The 19,309-nt window shown below is 48.3% G+C and overlaps 1 protein-coding gene across 12 annotated transcripts in view; it reads left to right on the top strand.

The window, feature by feature from the left end:
• Positions 1-15,598, top strand: part of MAP7D3 (MAP7 domain containing 3) — a 60,840-nt gene extending 45,242 nt beyond the window's left edge. For 4 of the 12 annotated variants that reach the window (XM_073885687.1, XM_073885683.1, XM_073885685.1 and 1 more), the window contains 11 exons: positions 1,641-2,359; positions 3,133-3,260; positions 3,530-3,735; positions 5,560-5,689; positions 7,668-7,800; positions 8,808-8,912; positions 9,881-9,934; positions 11,194-11,281; positions 12,281-12,479; positions 13,348-13,397; positions 14,203-15,598. In XM_073885687.1, the coding sequence (XP_073741788.1) occupies positions 1,641-2,359; positions 3,133-3,260; positions 3,530-3,735; positions 5,560-5,689; positions 7,668-7,800; positions 8,808-8,912; positions 9,881-9,934; positions 11,194-11,281; positions 12,281-12,479; positions 13,348-13,360 (1,775 nt within the window). In that variant the 3' untranslated portion in view covers positions 13,361-13,397; positions 14,203-15,598. Of the gene's footprint in view, positions 1-1,640; positions 2,360-3,132; positions 3,261-3,529; positions 3,736-5,559; positions 5,690-7,667; positions 7,801-8,807; positions 8,913-9,878; positions 9,935-11,193; positions 11,282-12,280; positions 12,480-13,347; positions 13,398-14,202 lie in introns of those variants that run through there. The other 8 variants (XM_073885682.1, XM_073885686.1, XM_073885684.1 and 5 more) reach the window with 8 other exon arrangements.
• Positions 15,599-19,309: the final 3,711 nt, after the last annotated feature.

Genomic DNA, 19,309 nt, shown 5'->3' with positions numbered 1-19,309 from the left:
TTTAATAATCTGTTACTTCCATCTAAAATGTAATATTTTATCTTAAATTTCTATACCTATACTTAATATGTTTTTTGTAGCACAGATTGTCAGTGTTAAATAATGTGACTGTTTAGGTACATACAGATATGTAAATAAAATACATTTTCCACCAAAAGTGGGGGGGACTAAAAAATAACGTTTAAGTCAGTCAGATTGTTTATTCATGAGTAGTCAGTCTTTGGTAATTTGTTCTATTTTGATTATTTGATGAGATCATGTAAAAGTTTACCACCCAGATTTAAAGAGGAGGTGACAAATTTACCAAGTCTTAAAAAAGCTACCACCAAATACTTTAAAAAATACTTACTTTTCTTTATTATGCAAGCAATAAATATTTAGTGTAGAAAAAATTTTAAATGTAATTTATTATTATCCCAGTAACTCACTGGTAACTGAATATTTTGTTTATATGTTTTCTTCACAAAATGGGATTGTAACCTGTTTTTGTTTTTTTGATCTGCTTTTGTCTAAATATATACCATTTTTCTGGGGGCGCCTGGGTGGCTCAGTTGGTTAAGCGTCTGCCTTCGGCTCAGGTCATGATCTCTGGGTCCTGGGATCCAGCCCCGCATCGGGCTCCCCGCTCAGCAGGGAGTCTCCTTGTCCCTCTCCTTCTGCCCCTCCCCCGTGTGTGCAGGCACTCTCTCAAATCTTTTAAAACCATTTTCTATGTCTAGAAATTGTGTATTATTACTGTGAATGACTGCCTTAGTATTTTCTAAATTTCCTGTTGAATATTTGGATTATAGTTTTGCTTCAGTATCATCAATAATGCTATAAGTAACCTTATTACATATGTTTTCATGTCTGATTTTTTCCTAAGAATAGATCTGGAAGTAAAATTGTGGGAACAAAGAATATGTCCTTTTAATGGCTTTTGATGCCTTATTGCCCCAATCCCTCCTACCAGGAGCATATACAGATCCACACCCCACCAGCAGTGTGGGGCTGCCTGGTTCCCAACATTGGTACTATCACTTTCTTTCCTCCTCTGCTGGTACTAAGTATTACCTTTTTTATCCATTTATTAGGCAAAAAATATTTAGATTGTTAAAGATGGAAGAGACCTTGAAAATCTAGCCCATTCTGATTAATGTCTCATTATAGTTTTTAGTATGGGTGAGAAAGTGCTCTTTTTTTTTTTTAACATTAAAATAGCCATATATGGAGTTTCTTACATAATCACTTGAAATGGTAAGATCTCTGGCCCTGGTGAAGTTGTTCTAGATTACTTTTTAAAAGTATTGAATATCTTGTGTTATGAAAATCATTCAAAACCATAGTATGATTAAAAGAGAACTGGCTTATTGCAAACATCAACTTTGGAGAAGCATCCTCTTTTCATCTGTAGTGGATTGTTGCTTTCACAACACCTCTTAATGGTGGCGCTTCTGAAGTAACCGACTTCGAGATGCTTCTGTCCCTTGTCTGGGTTCCTTTTCACTAAACGCCTCTGTGCTGTGGGTAATTCCTGCAACTTACTAATGAACATAGTCTCTCTTTTTTCTCTTCCTGTTCTTATACTGTTACGTGGTGCATTTCTGTCTTGTCCAGTTTCTGCATGTATGCAATTTCATTCTGTCCTCATTCACCCACAGGCACCCACAGTACTTTAATCCAGTATATAAACATGCCCTTGCGTAGCCATAGCAGTGACGAATTGAAGAATACCACAGTGCTTCGCAAGGCAGCAGTGGCAGGGCCTCCCCAGGAGAAGGTGGAAGTGGCCCCCCATGTGAGTGTGGAAGCGGCCCCCGCGGCGAGCGTGGAAGTGGCCCCCGAGGCGAGAGTGGAAGCGACCCCCGAGGTGAATGTGGAAGCCACCCCCAAGGTGAGCACAGAAGGGTCCTCTGAGGGGAGCATGGAAGCATCATGTGAAGCAGGTATGGAAGCACTCCCTGAGAGCATGGAAATATCATCTGAAGTGAGCGTGGACGTGTCGTCCCCCGAGGCGAGCGCGGACCCGTCGTCTCCCGAGGCGAGCGCGGACCTGTCGTCTCCCGAGGCGAGCGTGGACCCGTCCCCCGAGGTGAGCGCGGACCCATCCCCTGAGGTGAGCCTGGACTCGTCTCCTGAGGTGAGCATGGATGCATCCCCCGATGTGAGCATGCGAGTGTCATCTGAGGCCAGTGTGGAAGCCAGCGTGGAAGCGGCTCCCAAGGCTAGTGTGGGCCTGTCACCTGAGACCACGGTGGGAGCATCGCCTGAGGCCAGTGTGAAAGCACTCCCCAAAGAGGGTGTGGAAGCGTCCCCCGAGGCATTCCCCGAGGTGGGCACGGAAACATCTTCCCAGGTGAAAGTGAACGACTCTCCACAGGTTTGTCAAGTGCCCTTTATTAACAAATTTTAATTTGTTTAATTTTCTATTAATATCTGTATATTTAGTTGTGTAGGTCATGATAGGTCAGGTTTCACAACATAAGCAACTTGTTAATATTTATAGCATTCTGTCATAAAATTAATAAAATAGGATAACTTAACTTCATTTAAAATTCTGTGATATTTGTTGTATAGTTTCCCCTCAAAGCTGGAATATTAGGTCATTTTTAGTAGCAGGGAGTAACTGTTATTTGAACTGTTTGTAAACTGTGAAGAAAAGTTTTTTTTTTTTTTTTAAAGATTTTATTTATTTATTTGAGAGAGAGAATGAGGTAGAGAGAGAGCACGAGAGGGGAAAGGGCCAGAGGGAGAAGCAGACTCCCCGCCGAGCAGGGAGCCCGATGTGGGACTCGATCCCGGGACTCCAGGATCATGACCCGAGCCGAAGGCAGTCGCCCAACCAACTGAGCCACCCAGGCGCCCCAAGAAAAGTTTTTTTGAGAAATATTGCAAACCTCTTAATCAGGATTTAGAAATAGAATTAGGTTTTGAAGTGAAAGATGTTTTACGATAATTATTTCTGTGACCTTGAATTTTGTAATCTGAATAGTTAGTCGAGAAGAATATATCTGTACCTAATTCTCATGCTTGAAAAGAAAATGGGGAGTTTAAGGAGCTCTAATTGTATTATATTCAGGGTATTTTTGTCTAAAAGCCAGCTGTAGTAAAGTAAATGCTCATTTCTTAATCTGATGATCTTGCTCTGCTCAGAAATCAGAGCTGGACAAACAGGCCTCAAAGCCCGCTACCAAGAAGCGCCCGGTGTCGCACATACCCTGTTACAAATGGCCGTCTTCTTCTGTGAGTGGGCGGCGCCCGCCTTCCCCCGTCACTGTTAAGTAAGTGGCTTTTTTGCACCTGTTCCTCATAGGTATTTTACCAGGATAAATTTTACATCAGTGTTTCACAACTGAAATAATGTAGTATACATCACAATGTAAATATAAAGAGGAAAAAACCTTTAAAAATGGATTTACCCCATCCTAAAATAGTATCTCATAATATCAAGACATGATATTTAATGAAATGGCACATTATAAACTTAATTAGCACATACCTATTACAAAACCATATCAGGTTTCCCCCATTAACGGTTACTTTTTCCCAGCAGGCAAATGCAAAAGAATCGTCCCCCATCACCGTCACCTGTCATGTCAAAACAGTCACAGTCTCCTCTTTCCTATAAAATAATCCCTGTTCAGCGTAGCCTGTTGGCACAAAATGCATTAGGTACTTTTGGAAAGAAAAGAGAAGGAGTGCCTAAAGCTGCTAACAGCTCTGAGGCTGTGAGCCAAAAGCAGCTGGTCTGTGAAGGTAAGCTCCTTTACTAAGTTTATTTTGGCAACAGGGAAAATCTTAAGGTAGTTTGGGAATGGTCGACTTTGTTTTATTCCCCAATTCTGAGGACGTTAGGGAGCGAGCCTTCTTTTGATAAAGAGAATTTAACCAGTCATTGGCACACTGTTTACTTTTCCTTGCCAGAGCTTCTTACCCCCACCCCCTTGTTGTTTTGGGAAATCCATTTTTGGAACTGATGTTAAAAGTACTGGTTGGGGGGCACCTGGGTGGCACAGTCAGTTAAGCATCTGACTCTTGGTTTGGGCTCTGGTCGTGATCTCAGGGTCGTGAGATTGAGCCCCGTGTCAGGCTCTGTGCTCGGCATGGAGTTTGCTTGGGATTCTCTCTTTTCCCCTGCCCCCTCCCCTCAAATAAATAACCTTAAAAAACAAAAAAGTACTGGTTGGATGAGCTCATTGCTCTAGGTTATCCCTGGGGTCCCTTCCAGCTCTGATAGTGGATGGTTCCGTGAATGGCCCTAAGGTGCTGTCCATACTTGGAGAGAGCACATCTGGTCATTTGTGGCTGAGCAGGTGTCCATTGAGAGCTGACGGTCATTTCCATACAAAGGCCATAACATTTTTTCTTTTATTTTTCTTTTAAAGATTTTATTTATTTATTTGAGAGAGAATGAGAACTAGAGAAAGAGAGAGCACACACACACACAGAGAAGGGGAGAGAGAAGCAGGCTCCCCGCCGAGCAGGGAGCCCGATGCGGGGCTTGATCCTAGGACCCCGGGATCATGACCTGAGCCAAAGGCAGATGCCCAACCAACTGAGTCACCCAGGTGCCCCAAGGCCATAACATTTTATTTTTATTTTTATTTTTTTTATTTTTTTTTTTTTTAAGATTTTATTTATTTATTTGACAGAGAGAGAGAGACAGTAAGAGAGGGAACACAAGCAGGGGGAGCGGGAGAGGGAGAAGCAGGCTTCCCTCCAAGCAGGGAGCCCCATGTGGGGCTCGATCCCAGGACCCTGGGATCATGACCTGAGCCGAAGGCAGACGCTTAACCGACTGAGCCACCCAGGCGCCCCAAGGCCATAACATTTTAAATACACTAATAAATTTTTCTTTTTGAAGGATTTTCACAGTGATTTTTTTAATCACAGGAATAATCTTTTTATTATAAATTATTCATTCCTGATGTCTTAAGATCCTTGTCATATGTGGTTTATCTAAAATAGTCATCATTTGGACTGAAATAATTACAGTCTGCCTCCATGTGGTCACCTTATTTTACTGAATGTCTTAGTTTCTTTGGTTATGTAGTTAGCCACTATATGATCAATCAGATACAATATACTGTTACCAGTGTTCATCTAAATAGTAATTATTTAGTAAAAATTATGCACAAATTTCAAAACGCATGCTGGATATTTTGTTTAGTCAGGTATTTGTATACTTTCATATAGACTTTGTATACTTTATGTACTTCATATAGACTTTCTCTACTTCATAAGTTTGTCTTCCTCTATATTCAGTGTATCTTAATCCTTTTCCCCATAAGGTCAGTTTAGTCAGATATCTCTCAAAACGGCTAAGCCAGAGTGGGAGTACATTATTTCATTTTGGAGCAAGTAGTTGTTAAAAAGAGACAAACTACTAATTCTGTTATTGGGAGTGGGGTTGGGGTTTTGAACCAAACCTGTTACTTCTAGATTGCTAGTTATTTATAAATTATAGACCGTGTGCATATTGTTTGGGTTTTTAATGTTTTGGTTGTCTTGCATCTCTTTATTGGACTCAAGGGTGTTAAGTTCCCTAAGCTAACTGTTCTATGTGTTAATTTCTACTAGAGTCTTGTAATAAAAGTACACCAGGGACTATGAATGCCAAGGAAGCAACAAAAATTTTGGCAGAAAAACGACGGCTTGCTCGTGAACGAAGAGATAAAGAAGAAAGAATACAAAAGGAAAGGGGGCAAAGGTCAGCACAAACCCACTCTTCCTATATACTCAGTCTTGCCTGGGGCCCAGATTTTGAAAGTCAAAATGTACCTTCAGGTTAGATGTACTATAGATAATCAAAGAGTAACTGACTTTTTCTTCAGTGTGAATCAGAAATGACTTGTTGCCTTCGAAACAAATGTGGGGACCATCTCCAGCAGAGAGGACGCTGGTCTGTAGAGAGAGGGTGTAGTCGTCTGTGGTAGCCATGCATTGTGCGAAAAGATGCATAAGGAGGCCAGCACTTGGGTCAGGGCCCCATATCTCAGCAGGCACACCCGAGTGATCGTGCCAGGCTCTTTCTGTTGGCATTCACTGGGGTCAGCCCCTTTCTTTGTTTCAGAAGTCTTTTGTAACTTCAGAATTTGTAAACCTGGAAAGTGTACTTCCTCATGGTTTGCTAGGGGTGCTTTCCAGTGACTTCTGTGACACCTCAGCCTCATCAGTCCTTGCCAGAAGGCTTGCCTGTGGGCAGCAAACCTCATGTACACTTGGGTTCATTCTAACTCCATCTCAAGGTTTCTTGACCCTCAGTCTTGAAGCTCACTTGATTTAGAGCTCTGGAATATAAACTTCTGTTCACTTCCTGCACCGAATAACTACAGGCCCGAGTTTGTTTTGAAGTATTAAGTGTTTGAAATGCAGTCACATGCTTTCAGTACACTTTATATGGGTTTGGAAGAAAGAAGGGGATGTTGTGAATAGCAAAAATAACATGTTAACTTGAAGAACATCATTCATTGCTTCGTGTAAACAGCTCATTTAACATTTTAAAAGCCCTGCATACTGGTCACTGTGGATGGGCTTCCCTCTGGGCACCACCGGACCCTCCTTTAAATTATCATGTGTGAGATTGGGTGTGAACATGTGTATAATGAGGCCTTTTGGGGGCCCCATGTGTTTAACAGTTAAGGAGTGCCATTTTTTCCTCTCTTTTGAAAATGCAGAGTAGCCCACTAATTGATAAAAATCCTTTTCTACTACCAAGAGCTAGTTTCCCGCGTTTAAAAAGGGTAACATTGGGGTGCCTAGGTGGCTCAGTCGGTTGAGCGTCTTGACTCTTGGTTTCAGCTTGGGTCATGATCTCAGGGTCATGGGATCAGGCCCTGCATCAAGCCCCAAGTTGAGCCCTGCTTCAGGCTCAGCGGGGAGTCTGCTTCTTTCCCTCTCCCTCTGCCTCCCACTTGCACAGGTGCATGTGCACTCTAAAATAAATCTTTTGAGATTTTATTTGAGAGGGGAGAGTTAGCACGAGAGGAGAGAGGGTCAGAGGGAGAAGCAGACTCTCCGCTGAGCAGGGAGCCCAATGTGGGGCTCGACCCCGGGACTCCCAGATCATGACCTGGGCCAAAGGCAGACGCTTAACCAACTGAGCCACCCAGGTGCCCCTAAATAAATAAAATCTTAAAAATATAAAAAGGTGAAATTGTGTAAATTCTGTGCAGTAACATAGAAAATGTCAAGTGAGTCTGGTGTAAGTATAAGTTGTGTTCCTGTATATAAGCAGTTTCACTATAAAAATGCACGTACAGGGGCACCTGGGTGGCTCAGTTGGTTAAGCATCTGACTCTTGGTTTCAGCTCAGGTCAGATCTCAGCCTCGCATTGGGCTTCGTGCTGAGCATGGAGCCTGCTTGAGATTCTCTCTCTCCTCCTCCCTCTGTCCCTCCCTCCACTCATGTGCGCACGTGTGCGGTGCACTCTTTCTCTCTCTCTAAAATAAGTGAATCTCGCTTTCTCGCTCTCAGATAAATAAAAATCTTTAAAAAAAAAAATGCATGTACGGGGCACCTGGCTGCCTCAGTTGGTGGAGCACGCGATTCTTGATCTTGGGGTCGGGAATTCGAGCCCCATGTTAGACGGAGAGATGACTTAAAAAAATGCACGTACTGCTGCAAGCTGTATATGGTAGAGACTGAGACAAATACTAAGAGCTGTTTAAATGTGCTGTGTCATTAGCAAAGTGAAGGACGTAGCAGAGAAAGCTGTGGAAGGCCAACAAGAAGAATTTTTGAAACTGGAAGAAGGGCAACAACAGAAGGAAATAAAGAAAGGATGTCCAGATCCAGAAGACCAGCAAGTGCTACTACAGGTTTGCTGGCTCTCTACTTTATCAGGGGTTGAGAACCAGATTCTAAAATTCATTTGAAACCCAAGGCAAAAATCTGTTTCTCCAAGAAAGATGGTGAACAGATGCAGCCTTCTCTGGCTGCAGTTTTCCATTATAGTCTAGCTGCTACCTAGTGCTGCTGCAGGTCATGGCCAGCCACCCTTGGCAAAATCCTAGAATATTTTCCAAGTGAAACAGAAGCAGAAAGCTGAGAATTATAAATTAGTAGTTTTTTATTTTGTCTACATAAACAACATTGCAGCTTGGTTTCAGGAAGTCACATTGCTCACACAGATTAAATGTCCTGTGTGAGTTTTCCCAGTCCTGCGCTCTTTGGTGATGCTCACAGCTGCAGCCCACATACCCCCTGGACAGGGACGATAAAAATTACAAATGCCTCTAAAAGTTTAAGTCCTCCAGTTCCTCAGTAAGACTGTCTCACCCATGCACATTCAGATCATCTGGTAAATAAATCCACAAACTGAGCTCAGACTCCACTCAGCTTGAATCACTAACACAGCCTACTTAATATTCCAGTTTTAGTGTATCACTTAATAAAATCAGTTGTATGTCGCATAAATGGTTGTGTGCATTTGCATTCCTCAGGAAGCTACCTTTAAGGATCCTCTCAGTGCTTTTGAAAGGTGTAAGACTTTTGGCCCCTGTTGCTGTGTTAATGGATAGCTACATAATCCCTGACTTTGGAACTGTAGTGGCCTGATAACCCCTGTGCTGGAATGGTGACCCTGAGGTCCTGGAGGGGACTGGCATGGCTTCTAAATCCTCAAGACGATGGTTAGCCTGGTTTTGTGCATTTTTAGCTAATGCTTTGAAAACTGAGAATTTACAAATGTCGTGTGTATAGGTACTGTCAATCAGAAGGTTACATTCTTTTATGTTGGATAACCTTTATTTAACTTTTTCAGCTGTTGTTCTCAGTTATCACTCATATATTGACAGTAAGTGGTATTTTTATGCAAATTTTCTAGAAAGGGGCCGCCAAAATAAAAGCTCAGGAGGAGGCTGACAAACGCAAGAAGGAACAGGAGAGAATTATGTTACAGAATTTGCAGGAGAGATTAGAGAGAAAAAAGGTACTCTTTCTGTTTTGGGAGTTTGGTTCGTTTCGAATATAATGTTGGGCACATGATTTTAAAACGTGTTCTTCAAAGTCACAAGTAAGTGGTGTGCTAGCCTCTGGGGGTTTTCCCACTTGGAAGGATCTCACCCTTCCTACGTAGAAGGGTCTCTCCTCTTATTGACCTCACCTGTCCATCACGGACCACTGGTGACCAGTACTGTGACGCCTCAATATCACAAACCCCTGGGAACAAAGCTCCTTTGAACAGAATCACTCCGGTCATGGGAGTGGTTGGTAGAAGTTAGTTTCTTCTGGACTGGGCTGGAAACTGCAGCAACTGAGTGGGAGGGAGCAGCAGGTGCAGGCTTCTCTCAAAGGCCGAGGTGCAGGCCGTTTGTAAGGTGGGACCTCACTTTGTGCAACTCATTTGGCTCGTCTGGGGTCAGAGGAGGCCCTAGTCCAGGCTGCAGGGCCTCTCTGTTGGGAGATAAGTCACCCTGAGGAGGCCAGGTGTGCGCCAAGGAGAAAATTCTTTCCCTCCTGTGTGTGTGCGCTCTTTGCAGCCACAGACTTCTGACAATGTCGCATCACTGGGGTGCATTCTTTTCATTAATATCTGCTTCAGTCATGGTCTGTTCAGACTAAAACGTTAAAAAGTCTTAACTGGTTTGCAATAGTATGTTCTTTTAAGTCATGAATTTCTAAGTCTACAAAATTAGGAGTGAAAGGTAATTGGATTTCGGGGTTAAGGTGGCTAGGGTAGCTGCTACCCCTCCAGGTGTTTTCTGGATGACTGACCCTGGGATTGGGAGGACCGCGGCAGCCGCCCTGAGGTCTCAAGGTGGTGAAATCGGTGGCTTGGGAGCAGTTCTGATGCATCTGCTTGTGGAAAATGGAAGTAATCAACTTCTTCGGGACCGCTGGTTTTGTTTTTTTTTTTCATCTGTATTCATGTTTGAATTTTTATTTTCCTTTAAATAGAGAATTGAGGAAATTATGAAGCGGACGAGAAAGACAGATTCAAATGCCTCAAAGGTAGTCTGTGTGTCCCCACCAGCAGTGCGTAAGAAATCCTGTCGCTTCACCTTCTTGCCGACTTTGCCATTTTTGCCAGTCTGGTGGTAACTCAAGCATCTCGCTTGCATGTCCCTGATTATGAAAGAGGTGGAGCACATTCTATCCTTAATTAGCTGTCCTGTTTTTTTCTTGTGGGAGACGCTTGTTCGGGTCTGTGGCCAAAGCCTTTGGGTTGATACTTTCTCTCACTCCCTCGTGGTTCTTCAGCTGTTCCGGACGCTACCACTTCCTTGCTTGTGTGTGCTGCATCTGTCTTCTGCCAGCTCGCGGCCTGTCTTAACGCGCGGTCTGCTGTCGCACAGTTCTTCATTTGCACACTACCGAGTTGATCAGTAGTTTTTGATGATTAATGAACTCAAGTGCCTTTTCATCTGCTTTTTGGCCATTTGGAGATCTGCTTTGGTGAAGTGCCTTGTCAAGCCCTTCGTCCATGTTTCTGTTTGGTGGCTGGCCTCCTTCTTACTGATGGGTAGTTTTTACCTCCTCTGCTTACGGGCCCTGTACGTGCGTAATGGTGTTGCTGTAGTTTGCCTCATACTCTCATTATAATGCCTTGTGATGAACAGAAGTTCATTTTCATGAAATCAAATTGAGCAGTTTTTTTCCTTTATGGTAAGTGCTTTTTGGGGTCGATCTCACAAGTATTTGCTTACCCCAGCATCCTGTCTTTTGAGGCATCGCATGCCTCTAAGGCCTTTTCCCTCCAAATTCTGTGCCCTTTACCCTTTGTGCTACCAGACTGGTATTTTAGCTCTTTTCAGTTCCCCAGTGTGGTCATTCATATCATGACAATTTAGAATTACAAATGTCATTTCTGGAAAATGCAGCGAGTCACCATCTGAAAGATCATTTAGCCTGCTGGCCTGACGAGTTTCCCCTCAAGAGGCAGCCAAGAATTTTTTTTTTTCAGCCGTTCCATCAGTTGGCCCTATGTTGGCTTAGTTCGGACTCTGAGCAGGCAGAGGGCCCATGCCAACCGTGGCTCCCACTCGGGGAAGTCTTTCATTCTTGAGTGTCTTTCCCTAACTGAAAGACGCAGCCAGGGCCACCTGTTCTGTCCCCTGTAGTCTTGGGGCCCAAGGGGTTAGATTTTTTTACCTTTTAATTGAAATGATGAAAAATAGCCATGAATCCAGCATGAAACCTGTTCTCTTTGAAATAGCCGAGTCCGGCTGATGGACTGTTAGATGTAGTCATGACCTCCTTTCCTGCCCTAGGCTGCAGAACCGGTTGTTGATAACACGGACGAGGAGGGCGAGGCGGACGAAAGTGACAGCGGTTCCTTTGATGACCTGCATCCATCAGGTTGGCTTGCCTTTGGAGCTCTGTTAGTCACCATGTGGGAGTTGGACTGTCCGGGTTCATCTAGGGGCTCCTCTGCTTCTGAGCTGTGTGGCTTTGGGCAACGTACTGAACCTCTCTGTACTCAGTTTTCCTACCTGAAAAAGGGGAAGCGAATGTGGTCCTCCTAGGGTAGCACGAGATTGCAGTGGGCTGATCCATGTCGTGCTAAGAACAGTACCTGACGCATAGACAACTCTCGGGAAAGCCCGCCGTGGTGGCGACCGTTACTCTTGTACAGCTTGTGCTGTTAGGCTGTAGGTAGTAGCTCTTACCCGGATGTGAGGCCTACGAGCACGTCCTGGCTCCCGGCCTTGTACGGCACTCATGACCGACCACAGGCGGACTGCCGCTTCCCACCTCCCTGAGAGAACCGTCACAGCTGTCCGAAATGCCTGGCCGAGTCCCCCCTGGGTAGGAACCGCTCTATGGCAGCAGTACGAGGCACTCTTTACCCCACAAACGGAAACGAACATGCAAGCCAGGCCCTCTACTGGGGCAGCAAGGGTACAGAGGGGAGGGGACCTCTCCTCGAGGGAGCCCGTGGCGAAACGGAGGAGCACACAGTGACATCACAGTGGCCGCCGGCTGGTTGGCCCAGACGCGGCGAGAACAGAGCAGGCGGAGCAGGGCCAGGTGCAGGCAGGACGCAGCAACTAGAATCAAGGCTAAAAGAGAAGAGGCGGGAGGAGGGGGAAGCAGCCCGCTGCCCGCTGCCGTCTGGCTACCGCTCTTGCCTGGCAGAGGAAGGAGGGCAGGTTCCTCAGAGGTGGCCCCTTTGTGCTTTGAGGCCGGAGCAGGCCCGTGCGCTGGGCAGCACCCTGCACCCCAACCATCCCGCTGCACGGCCCTCCCTGCCTGTGGGCGGCCGCTGTGCCCTGGCCCACCACCATCCCAGCCTTCGCCTCTGTTGCCTTCGTTGTCAAAACTCCCGTTTTAATCTTCTTCCTTTTGTTTTCCAAGCCTTTATAAATGGCATGGATTCATCCACAAAACTCAAAACACATTTTAAAAACATGAAGAAGAACACTCCCAAGCTGGTGTTTTTAGACGCCACTTCTGGCCAAGTCCATAGAGAGACAAAAACATTTTTTAATGGCGACATGAAAAACTTCAGACAAAAAAGTGCGAAAGACCCTTTGGCTCAGGCAAAGGGTACCAGGTGAGTCACCCAGCAAGTTTATCAGAATAAACTTGGTGGGAGTCATATACGAGATTATTGACTGAGCTCTTAGTTTGCACCAAGCACTGCGTCAAGTACTTCCAGAAGTAAACTGACCCCACAGCAGCCTTACTAGGTACGGGCTGTCATCTTCACTTTTACAGATGAGGAAACTGAGGCGCGGAGAGATGACGGGCCTTATGTGCCCAGCACGTGCCGTGGTGGTAGGGCGGAGCCCACACCCAAACCGCAGACACCGGCTCTGAGCTGTGCTTTTGTGCCCGCTGGTGTGTGTTTGCTCATAAAACCTGGGGTGGGGGGCATTGAGTGACTGCTGCATACCCGGTGTTTGATGTTGCCTATTCTGATGCTCACTGCAACTCTGACTTCAGTATGGATGTCATTTTACATACGGGGAAACTGAGGGTCAGAAGTTAGGTCGGAAGAGTAGGAATAGGTTCTTAGGAAGGCTCCCTGGGGGTTGCTTAAAAAGACATGAACCTCCAAGGCCCACGGGAACATGAGGGGCCGAGAGGCGCAGTGATGGGCTGGAGCGGTGAGAGCCGTGTCCGTTCTCCCTCCACGGTTCTGCCTGAGTCCCGGATCTGCGTGAAATGGGGACGGGGCTTCTGGAGCCCTGCGTGCTCAGCTGCTCCTGGCCTTGCTTAGTGTTTGCTGAACCCTGGGACTTGGCAGGACACAATTTGGAAACCAGTGTGTTCTGTGGTCTCCAGGCTCCCTTCCTGCCTTCCCATGCTAGGATTCTGAAGGAGAAGTTCCTTACCCTTCATTTAAGGATAAAGCTTCTTTCAGGACACAACCTTGGTCTTGGGATAGTCAGGATTCTAACCCAGGCATCTCTTTCCAGCTCGTCCATCTAAAGAATGACCAGCCGAGCAGCAAAAACCAGAAAGGCAAGTGAAACCTGTAACACCGTGGGACCCTCCAAGAGTTTATATCCAGAGGCACAGGAGTGGATCTGTGACAAAATTATTGACATCAGAAATGAGGCAGAGTCCCTTATGTCCAGTATCCCTCCTGATAGCCGAAAATACCATCTGAAAGGTTCCATGACATTCCACCAGAGTCCCCCGTTGCCTTTACACAACAAGAAAAGCAAATCTGTTCCTGCTCCATCGGGTAAGGCCTCCTCCTGTTTTTACCTTGCTTGAAAGGCAGTTGGCCATGAACCCTCCTGCTTATGGCGCTTCCAGGGCCTTCTTGGCACCCTGTAACTTTGAGGCAAGTAGGGAGACGGTGGTGAGTCTGAAGGCTAGGTTGGTATCAAAGGGTCTTCCATTAAGTTGGTTTTGAGAGAGTAAATGACTTGATTCTAGTTTTGATGCCCTGCGTTTCCTACCAGATACACAGAGTAGGTTCTCGTCAGCCCCCCTGATCCACCAACTGCTTTCTAGCATGCAGATAATCGTTTAGGGCACAGGGTTAGTCAGCCCTTTGGACTTAAGTCTCTCAGCCTGACTTTCCAAAACCAAAAGGCCTTTGCTTTTCTTTCTTTTAAGAAGCTTTCTTTGAAATGGAGAGGCAGCTTGGGCCTGTTTGGGGGCTGGGGTCCTGGGGGCACCAGTGTGTCAGCAACATTGGGTCGAGGAGAGGGGGGGCCGTTGCCGAAGGTCCCGGACCCACCGCGAAGAGAGGCTGGGGCCCAGTGGCAGTAAGACCAGCATCTTCTCTACTGTTCTTTTTCTTTTTTCCCTCCAGTCAGATATGTTCAACTTCGCGCAGCCCAGAAGAGAATTCATCTACTTTGGATCTCAACTTCCAGACCCCCTAATTTTTCTGCCTCTGACTTGAACCTGACTACCAAAATGACCATCAAAAACAGGGAAAACATCAGACAGACACCTTAATGTATATCTCAGAAGCATGTTACCATCTTGACTCTTGCCAACAGCAAGGGCTCTGAGTAAAGAGTCATTTTTGTTTTCCTGTAAAAACCTCCACTGTCTCGTTCTTGTTTTCCAGCCGGGGTGTGTGAGTGCACCCAGAAGTGGTCACTCTTGAGTTTCTAACCTGAGGAGGAATTTTTTTCTCTTAAAATACTGCTTATCCTATTTAACCAGTTACATTACTTAAGCATTTCAGAACGGACGTTCGATCTCGTAGAGGCCGTATGGGGTGTGCGAGGGACTCAGGATTGCTCACAAGAGCTCTCCTGGCTTGTTTCTCATAAACAGGAGGTTGCAAGATACAGTACGTCACATGTTACCATTATGTATTGTTTGTTTTTAACTCTGCCATCACCCGAGTGCACAGGCCCTGGCACCCCCAAATGCTCCAGGTCCTAGGAAGTGTGCTCTTGGGACAGTGTTAGCACCTGCTGTGCTCATCAGTGTTACTTTTTTGAAGTGCACCTTGGGGGTTTATTTCCAAAAATGTGCGGTGTTTTTATTGTACCTAAAGCGGTGTTTGGCTGCTGTCTGGTGGGGCACATGTCATTCCCCTAGTTGTTGGCAGCGTGTCGTCTTTGGGTCCTTGTGCCCACCAGGCCTGTGCTTTGGTGCCCACTCAGCCTTGGGATGCGGGCCCAGAGCTGCTTGCCTTTCCCTAGCCACTGGCTGCGAGTGAGCACAGAAGCAGTGCCATTCTTTGGTCCCCGTGATAGGTGTGCACACACACGCACACACACGTGTACGCACGTATGCATGTGCATACACATCTGCGCACACACGTTTGCATGCATGCGCACACACACAGGATAGGTTTCCTGAAATCCGTCAAATTCTGCTTATACACACCATCGACTAAAACTTGAATGCACAAACTCCTATTCCTAATGGGTTTTCTGGTGAATCACAACGAGTTTCAAGCAGGCTTATGTTCCTTTCTAGCCACCAGCCTTGGATTAGTAAAGGAAGGAATTCTTTCTGATCCCTTAGTTCTTGGCCATTCAAAGGACTGTACCATTGTTGTGGATTAGAGCTTGGTGCCTTAGATTTGAAAACTGTTTTTATACACTAGCTCTTCCGTATAGAAGGCAGAGACAATCATCCTGACAAATGAGTTTCTGGTATTCTTCTGCACAAATGTCACATGTTGGAACACTGTTACACCCGCATTTGTATGTGTGCTCTGTGAAATAAACTTTGCAGATAAAGCAAGTTTTCTTTTTCATTCTAATCACAAAACATGTACTGCTTACTGCTGGTGGTGTAAAGGTGACCGTAATAGGTAACCAGGCTTTGAATGGAGGCAAGTGGCAAGTTCAGTGGGAGGCGAGCAGATCCTCCGCTGCCCCCCCCCCCCAGCTCCCGGTGATGTGGCGCGGAGGTGCGAGCCTTGGCATTCTGTGCCCGTTTCGGTGCTTGTTAGCCTTGCCAGCCGTGGCTCTTCTCCCGGAGGCCGGTGATTGTAAAGTATTTTTCTGTTGGGCGCCTGGGTGGCGCCGTCAGTGAAGCGTCTGCCTTCGGCTCAGGTCATGATCCCGGGCTCCTGGGATCCAGCCCCGCGTCCCCCCGTCCCTCCCCCCAGCTCGCGTGTTCTAAGTAAATTAAAAAAAAAAATCTTTGACAAAGCTTTTTTAAAAAGTATCTGTTTAACTCTGGTGAAATTCACATTCACCACCTGTATCTGGTTCCAGAACATTTTCATCACCCTCAAAACACCCGTCCCCTTTAAGCAGTCACTCCCCACACTCTCCCCAGACCGTTTAGGCGCCTCACTCTTGGCGCCTGGCATGGAGGAGAACTGCGCGTGCGCTCAGGCGGTGCCGGGGCTGTTAATGCGCACATCTCTTCCTGACCTCCCCTTTCCCGTGCGTGGCTAAACCCCATGTTCTGACCTACCGCAGATGTTTAGTGACCCACCCGGAGACATGGGAGACATGCTCTGTTCTGCTCGGTTTGGTTTTCGTCGGACGAGGTCCCCGTTTATCCCGTCTTTGGGGTCTGGTGCCGAGGAGAACAGCGGCACCCGGCCCCACCTGGCCTTCCACGTTGTTGGTCCAGCTGCTGCGGCTGCCCACCCGGGACGCCCCGGGGCGCGCACACCACCCGCAACGCGCCCACAGCTCCCAGGTGGTGCACGCTGGCCGAGCCCCCTCCTCTCCCTGGGCCGGTGCCCTTGAACCTGGTGGGGGTACAGGACACCTTGGTTGCCTCACGTGTTCCTTCCTCTCTGGGCAGTCTCTCGGGGTCCCTGCCCCTGAGGGACAGGTCCCTAGCTTCTGCCAGTGGGTTCCGCGTGTGAGCCCGTTTCCTGCCCCTGCGTCATCTCGGGCAGGTAGGAAGCCTTGGGACGGCCCCACCCCCGGGCCGCCGCCGCCGCCGCCGAGCGCTATGCCACGCAGGGACTGCATATGCCACGCAGGGACTGCAAGTCCTGAGTCTTCGCTGAGGGGGCAGGGAGTTTGCTCTGGGACTTGACTTGCGTTTTCTTTCTTTCTTTCTTTTTTTAAGTATTTATTTGAGAGCGAGAGAGCACAAGCCGGAGGGAGAGGCAAAGGGAGAAGCGGGCTCCCCGCAGAGCAGGGGGCTCGACGCGGGGCTCTATCCCAGGACCCCAGGATCATGACCTGAGCAGAAGGCAGACAGCTTCACCGACTGAGCCACCCAGGCGCCCCTTGGCTTGCGTTTTCACGCGACTGTGCTATCATCTTGGAGTCCCCTTTTAGTCCCGAGGAATCCCTCCCTGTGGCGAGAGCCAGATCAGGAGGTGAGGCAGAAAGTGCCCCAGGAGTTTGTGCGAAGAAGCCAAAGCCTGGAGGCAGGCTGGACGCCACATTCCATCAGGGGCCCATTCCCGGTGGTGGCCCTGTTGGGTCCCCCGCCCCGGCCCCCGGGGCCATGCAGGCCTGGTTTGTCAAAGCAGGCCCTGGAAGAGGCCGCCTTGCTGTTGCAGTGTTCCTGGATGGGTGTGTCCAGGGGTTCCCCAAGTCTCGCAATAATTGTAGTTAATTTACACGTGCCATGTGCCAGGGATTATATTATTAGTCATCTTTTAAGGCCCTGTGAGGGTGGGTATTCATTTTTACCTAGGAGGACACAGATTGGTGCAGATTGGCACTCATTCAACCTCGTACAACTAGGAAGAAGCAGGGCTGATGCTCAAATTCAAGTCTGACCGTAAAGCCAACACCCCATCTTGCTTCGCAAGTGGGAAGGGTCCTGTGGCTTGCATGGCAGGTAACAGACTGCCTTTGGTGCTGGAGGTACAAGTAAATTTGCCAACATTTATCGAGTGCTTTTCCTGGGTGACAGTCACCCTGCTAAGCGCTCCTACTATGTGATCTGCATGTGATTCTGGGAGGTTGGAATTCTGTCTCCTCTTACAGGCGAGGGAGGCAGCTCCGAGGGGTCAGGTAAGCTTGCCTGTGGTCTCGGGGGGCATAGTGAGGGGCCGAGCAGCTGGGATTTGACCCCAGGCCGTCCGCTCCAGGACCCACCCTGTGCACCACAGGTAGGGACGTTCTTGATATTCTGACCCCCGTAATCACCAGGGAGAGCAGGGTTCTCTGAGGCAAAGTTGCTAACTAGAAATCGCCCCGCCTTCCTCCCGTGTCTTAGTCACTCTGCAGACTGAGTACTGGGCAGGGACCTGATGGTTTCCTCATTGTGATGCGGCCCACACTGCCTCTGCCACGGGGGCTCACCATTCCTATGGCGATGCCTGGTCTCAATGGCCCCCGGCAGACCTCTCAGGCCTTCCGCATTCCCATCTGGAAAACGGGGCGAGAGTGCCATCAGCGGGGGCTGTGAGGGTTCGCTATCGAGCCAGACCTGTTTCCCCCCAGCCTGCCAGGAGGCCAGGGGCGTGTGCTGGGCCGGGGAAGGCAAGGCCGAGCTGGCCAGGCCGCGGGCCGGGCTCGTGCGGCGCCCATAGCTGTGGTCGTGGTGCAGTGTTTTCGCAGCAGACCCCCGGCCTGTAGTGGGCTGGAGTCTTGCAGGCCTCGTGGGATCGGAAGGCTGAAGGGTGACACAGGGTGGAGGATGAGCGTAGAATCTAGGGCAGATGGGGGCAGTAGGGACTGGGGTGGGGGGCAAGCACCAGCTCAGTGAGGAGGAGGCCTGAAGGAAGTCCCCGCTCCATCCCAGGCTTGTCCCCTCTGGGCTCTGTCCCTTGCCATCTCTGTAAGCCAGCCAGCTCCCTTGGGAAGCAAAGGGGTGCCGCCCCAACTCCCCACCCCACCCCTGCTCCCTTGGGGCCTGAGGACCAGACATTTTTTGTGGTTTTAACTGCTCGTTTCTCTAGGGAGACAGACACAAGGGGATGTCACCTGTTCACAAAAATGCCCATGGTTTCTTGCTGACGGGTTTTGATTGCCTGCTAACACGGTCAGGTCCACGTTAGCACCAAAGGGTCCCCTGCCCTGTGGCCCCGATGCTCCTCAGACCGTCGCCCTCTCCCCGGGCTGGCCACCAGGGGGAGCGAGTTTCTCCCGGCGGCCCCCCCCCCCCCCCCCCCGGGGGGCGGGCGCCGCAGCGGTTGACAGCAGCGGATCCGCACTCCGGAGGGCACAGCGAAGGGGCAGCCGACCAAATGGGGCCTGTGATCCTCTTACACCCTCCAGCGGCCATTCCCTTCCCACCCCCCCCACCCCCCATCCCCCACCCCCGGCCCCCAGCCAAAGAAAACCGATGCCCTTTTTAAGGGATGTGAGCATCTGCCAAATGCTTATTTTGGGTCAGAGTGGGTTTTTGTTGTTTTTAACTGGATCCAAGTGCTCTTACAGGTTTTATCTTGCTTAGAATTCCTCTGTTCTGTGCAACTGCACTGAGTCCGTGCTTGGAGGGAGGAAAACCATCATTGGGGTTCTGGGATGAGTCGTGTCCCCTGAGGGCAACCCCGGCGGCAGAAGTGAAAGGCCAGGCGAG

This window comes from Callorhinus ursinus, unplaced genomic scaffold, assembly GCF_003265705.2.
Source record: "Callorhinus ursinus isolate GAN/ISIS: 27379988/994484 unplaced genomic scaffold, GSC_fseal_2.0 scaffold64, whole genome shotgun sequence".
Taxonomy (NCBI): Eukaryota; Metazoa; Chordata; class Mammalia; order Carnivora; family Otariidae; genus Callorhinus; species Callorhinus ursinus.
This window is presented reverse-complemented; position numbering and strand designations above follow the sequence as displayed.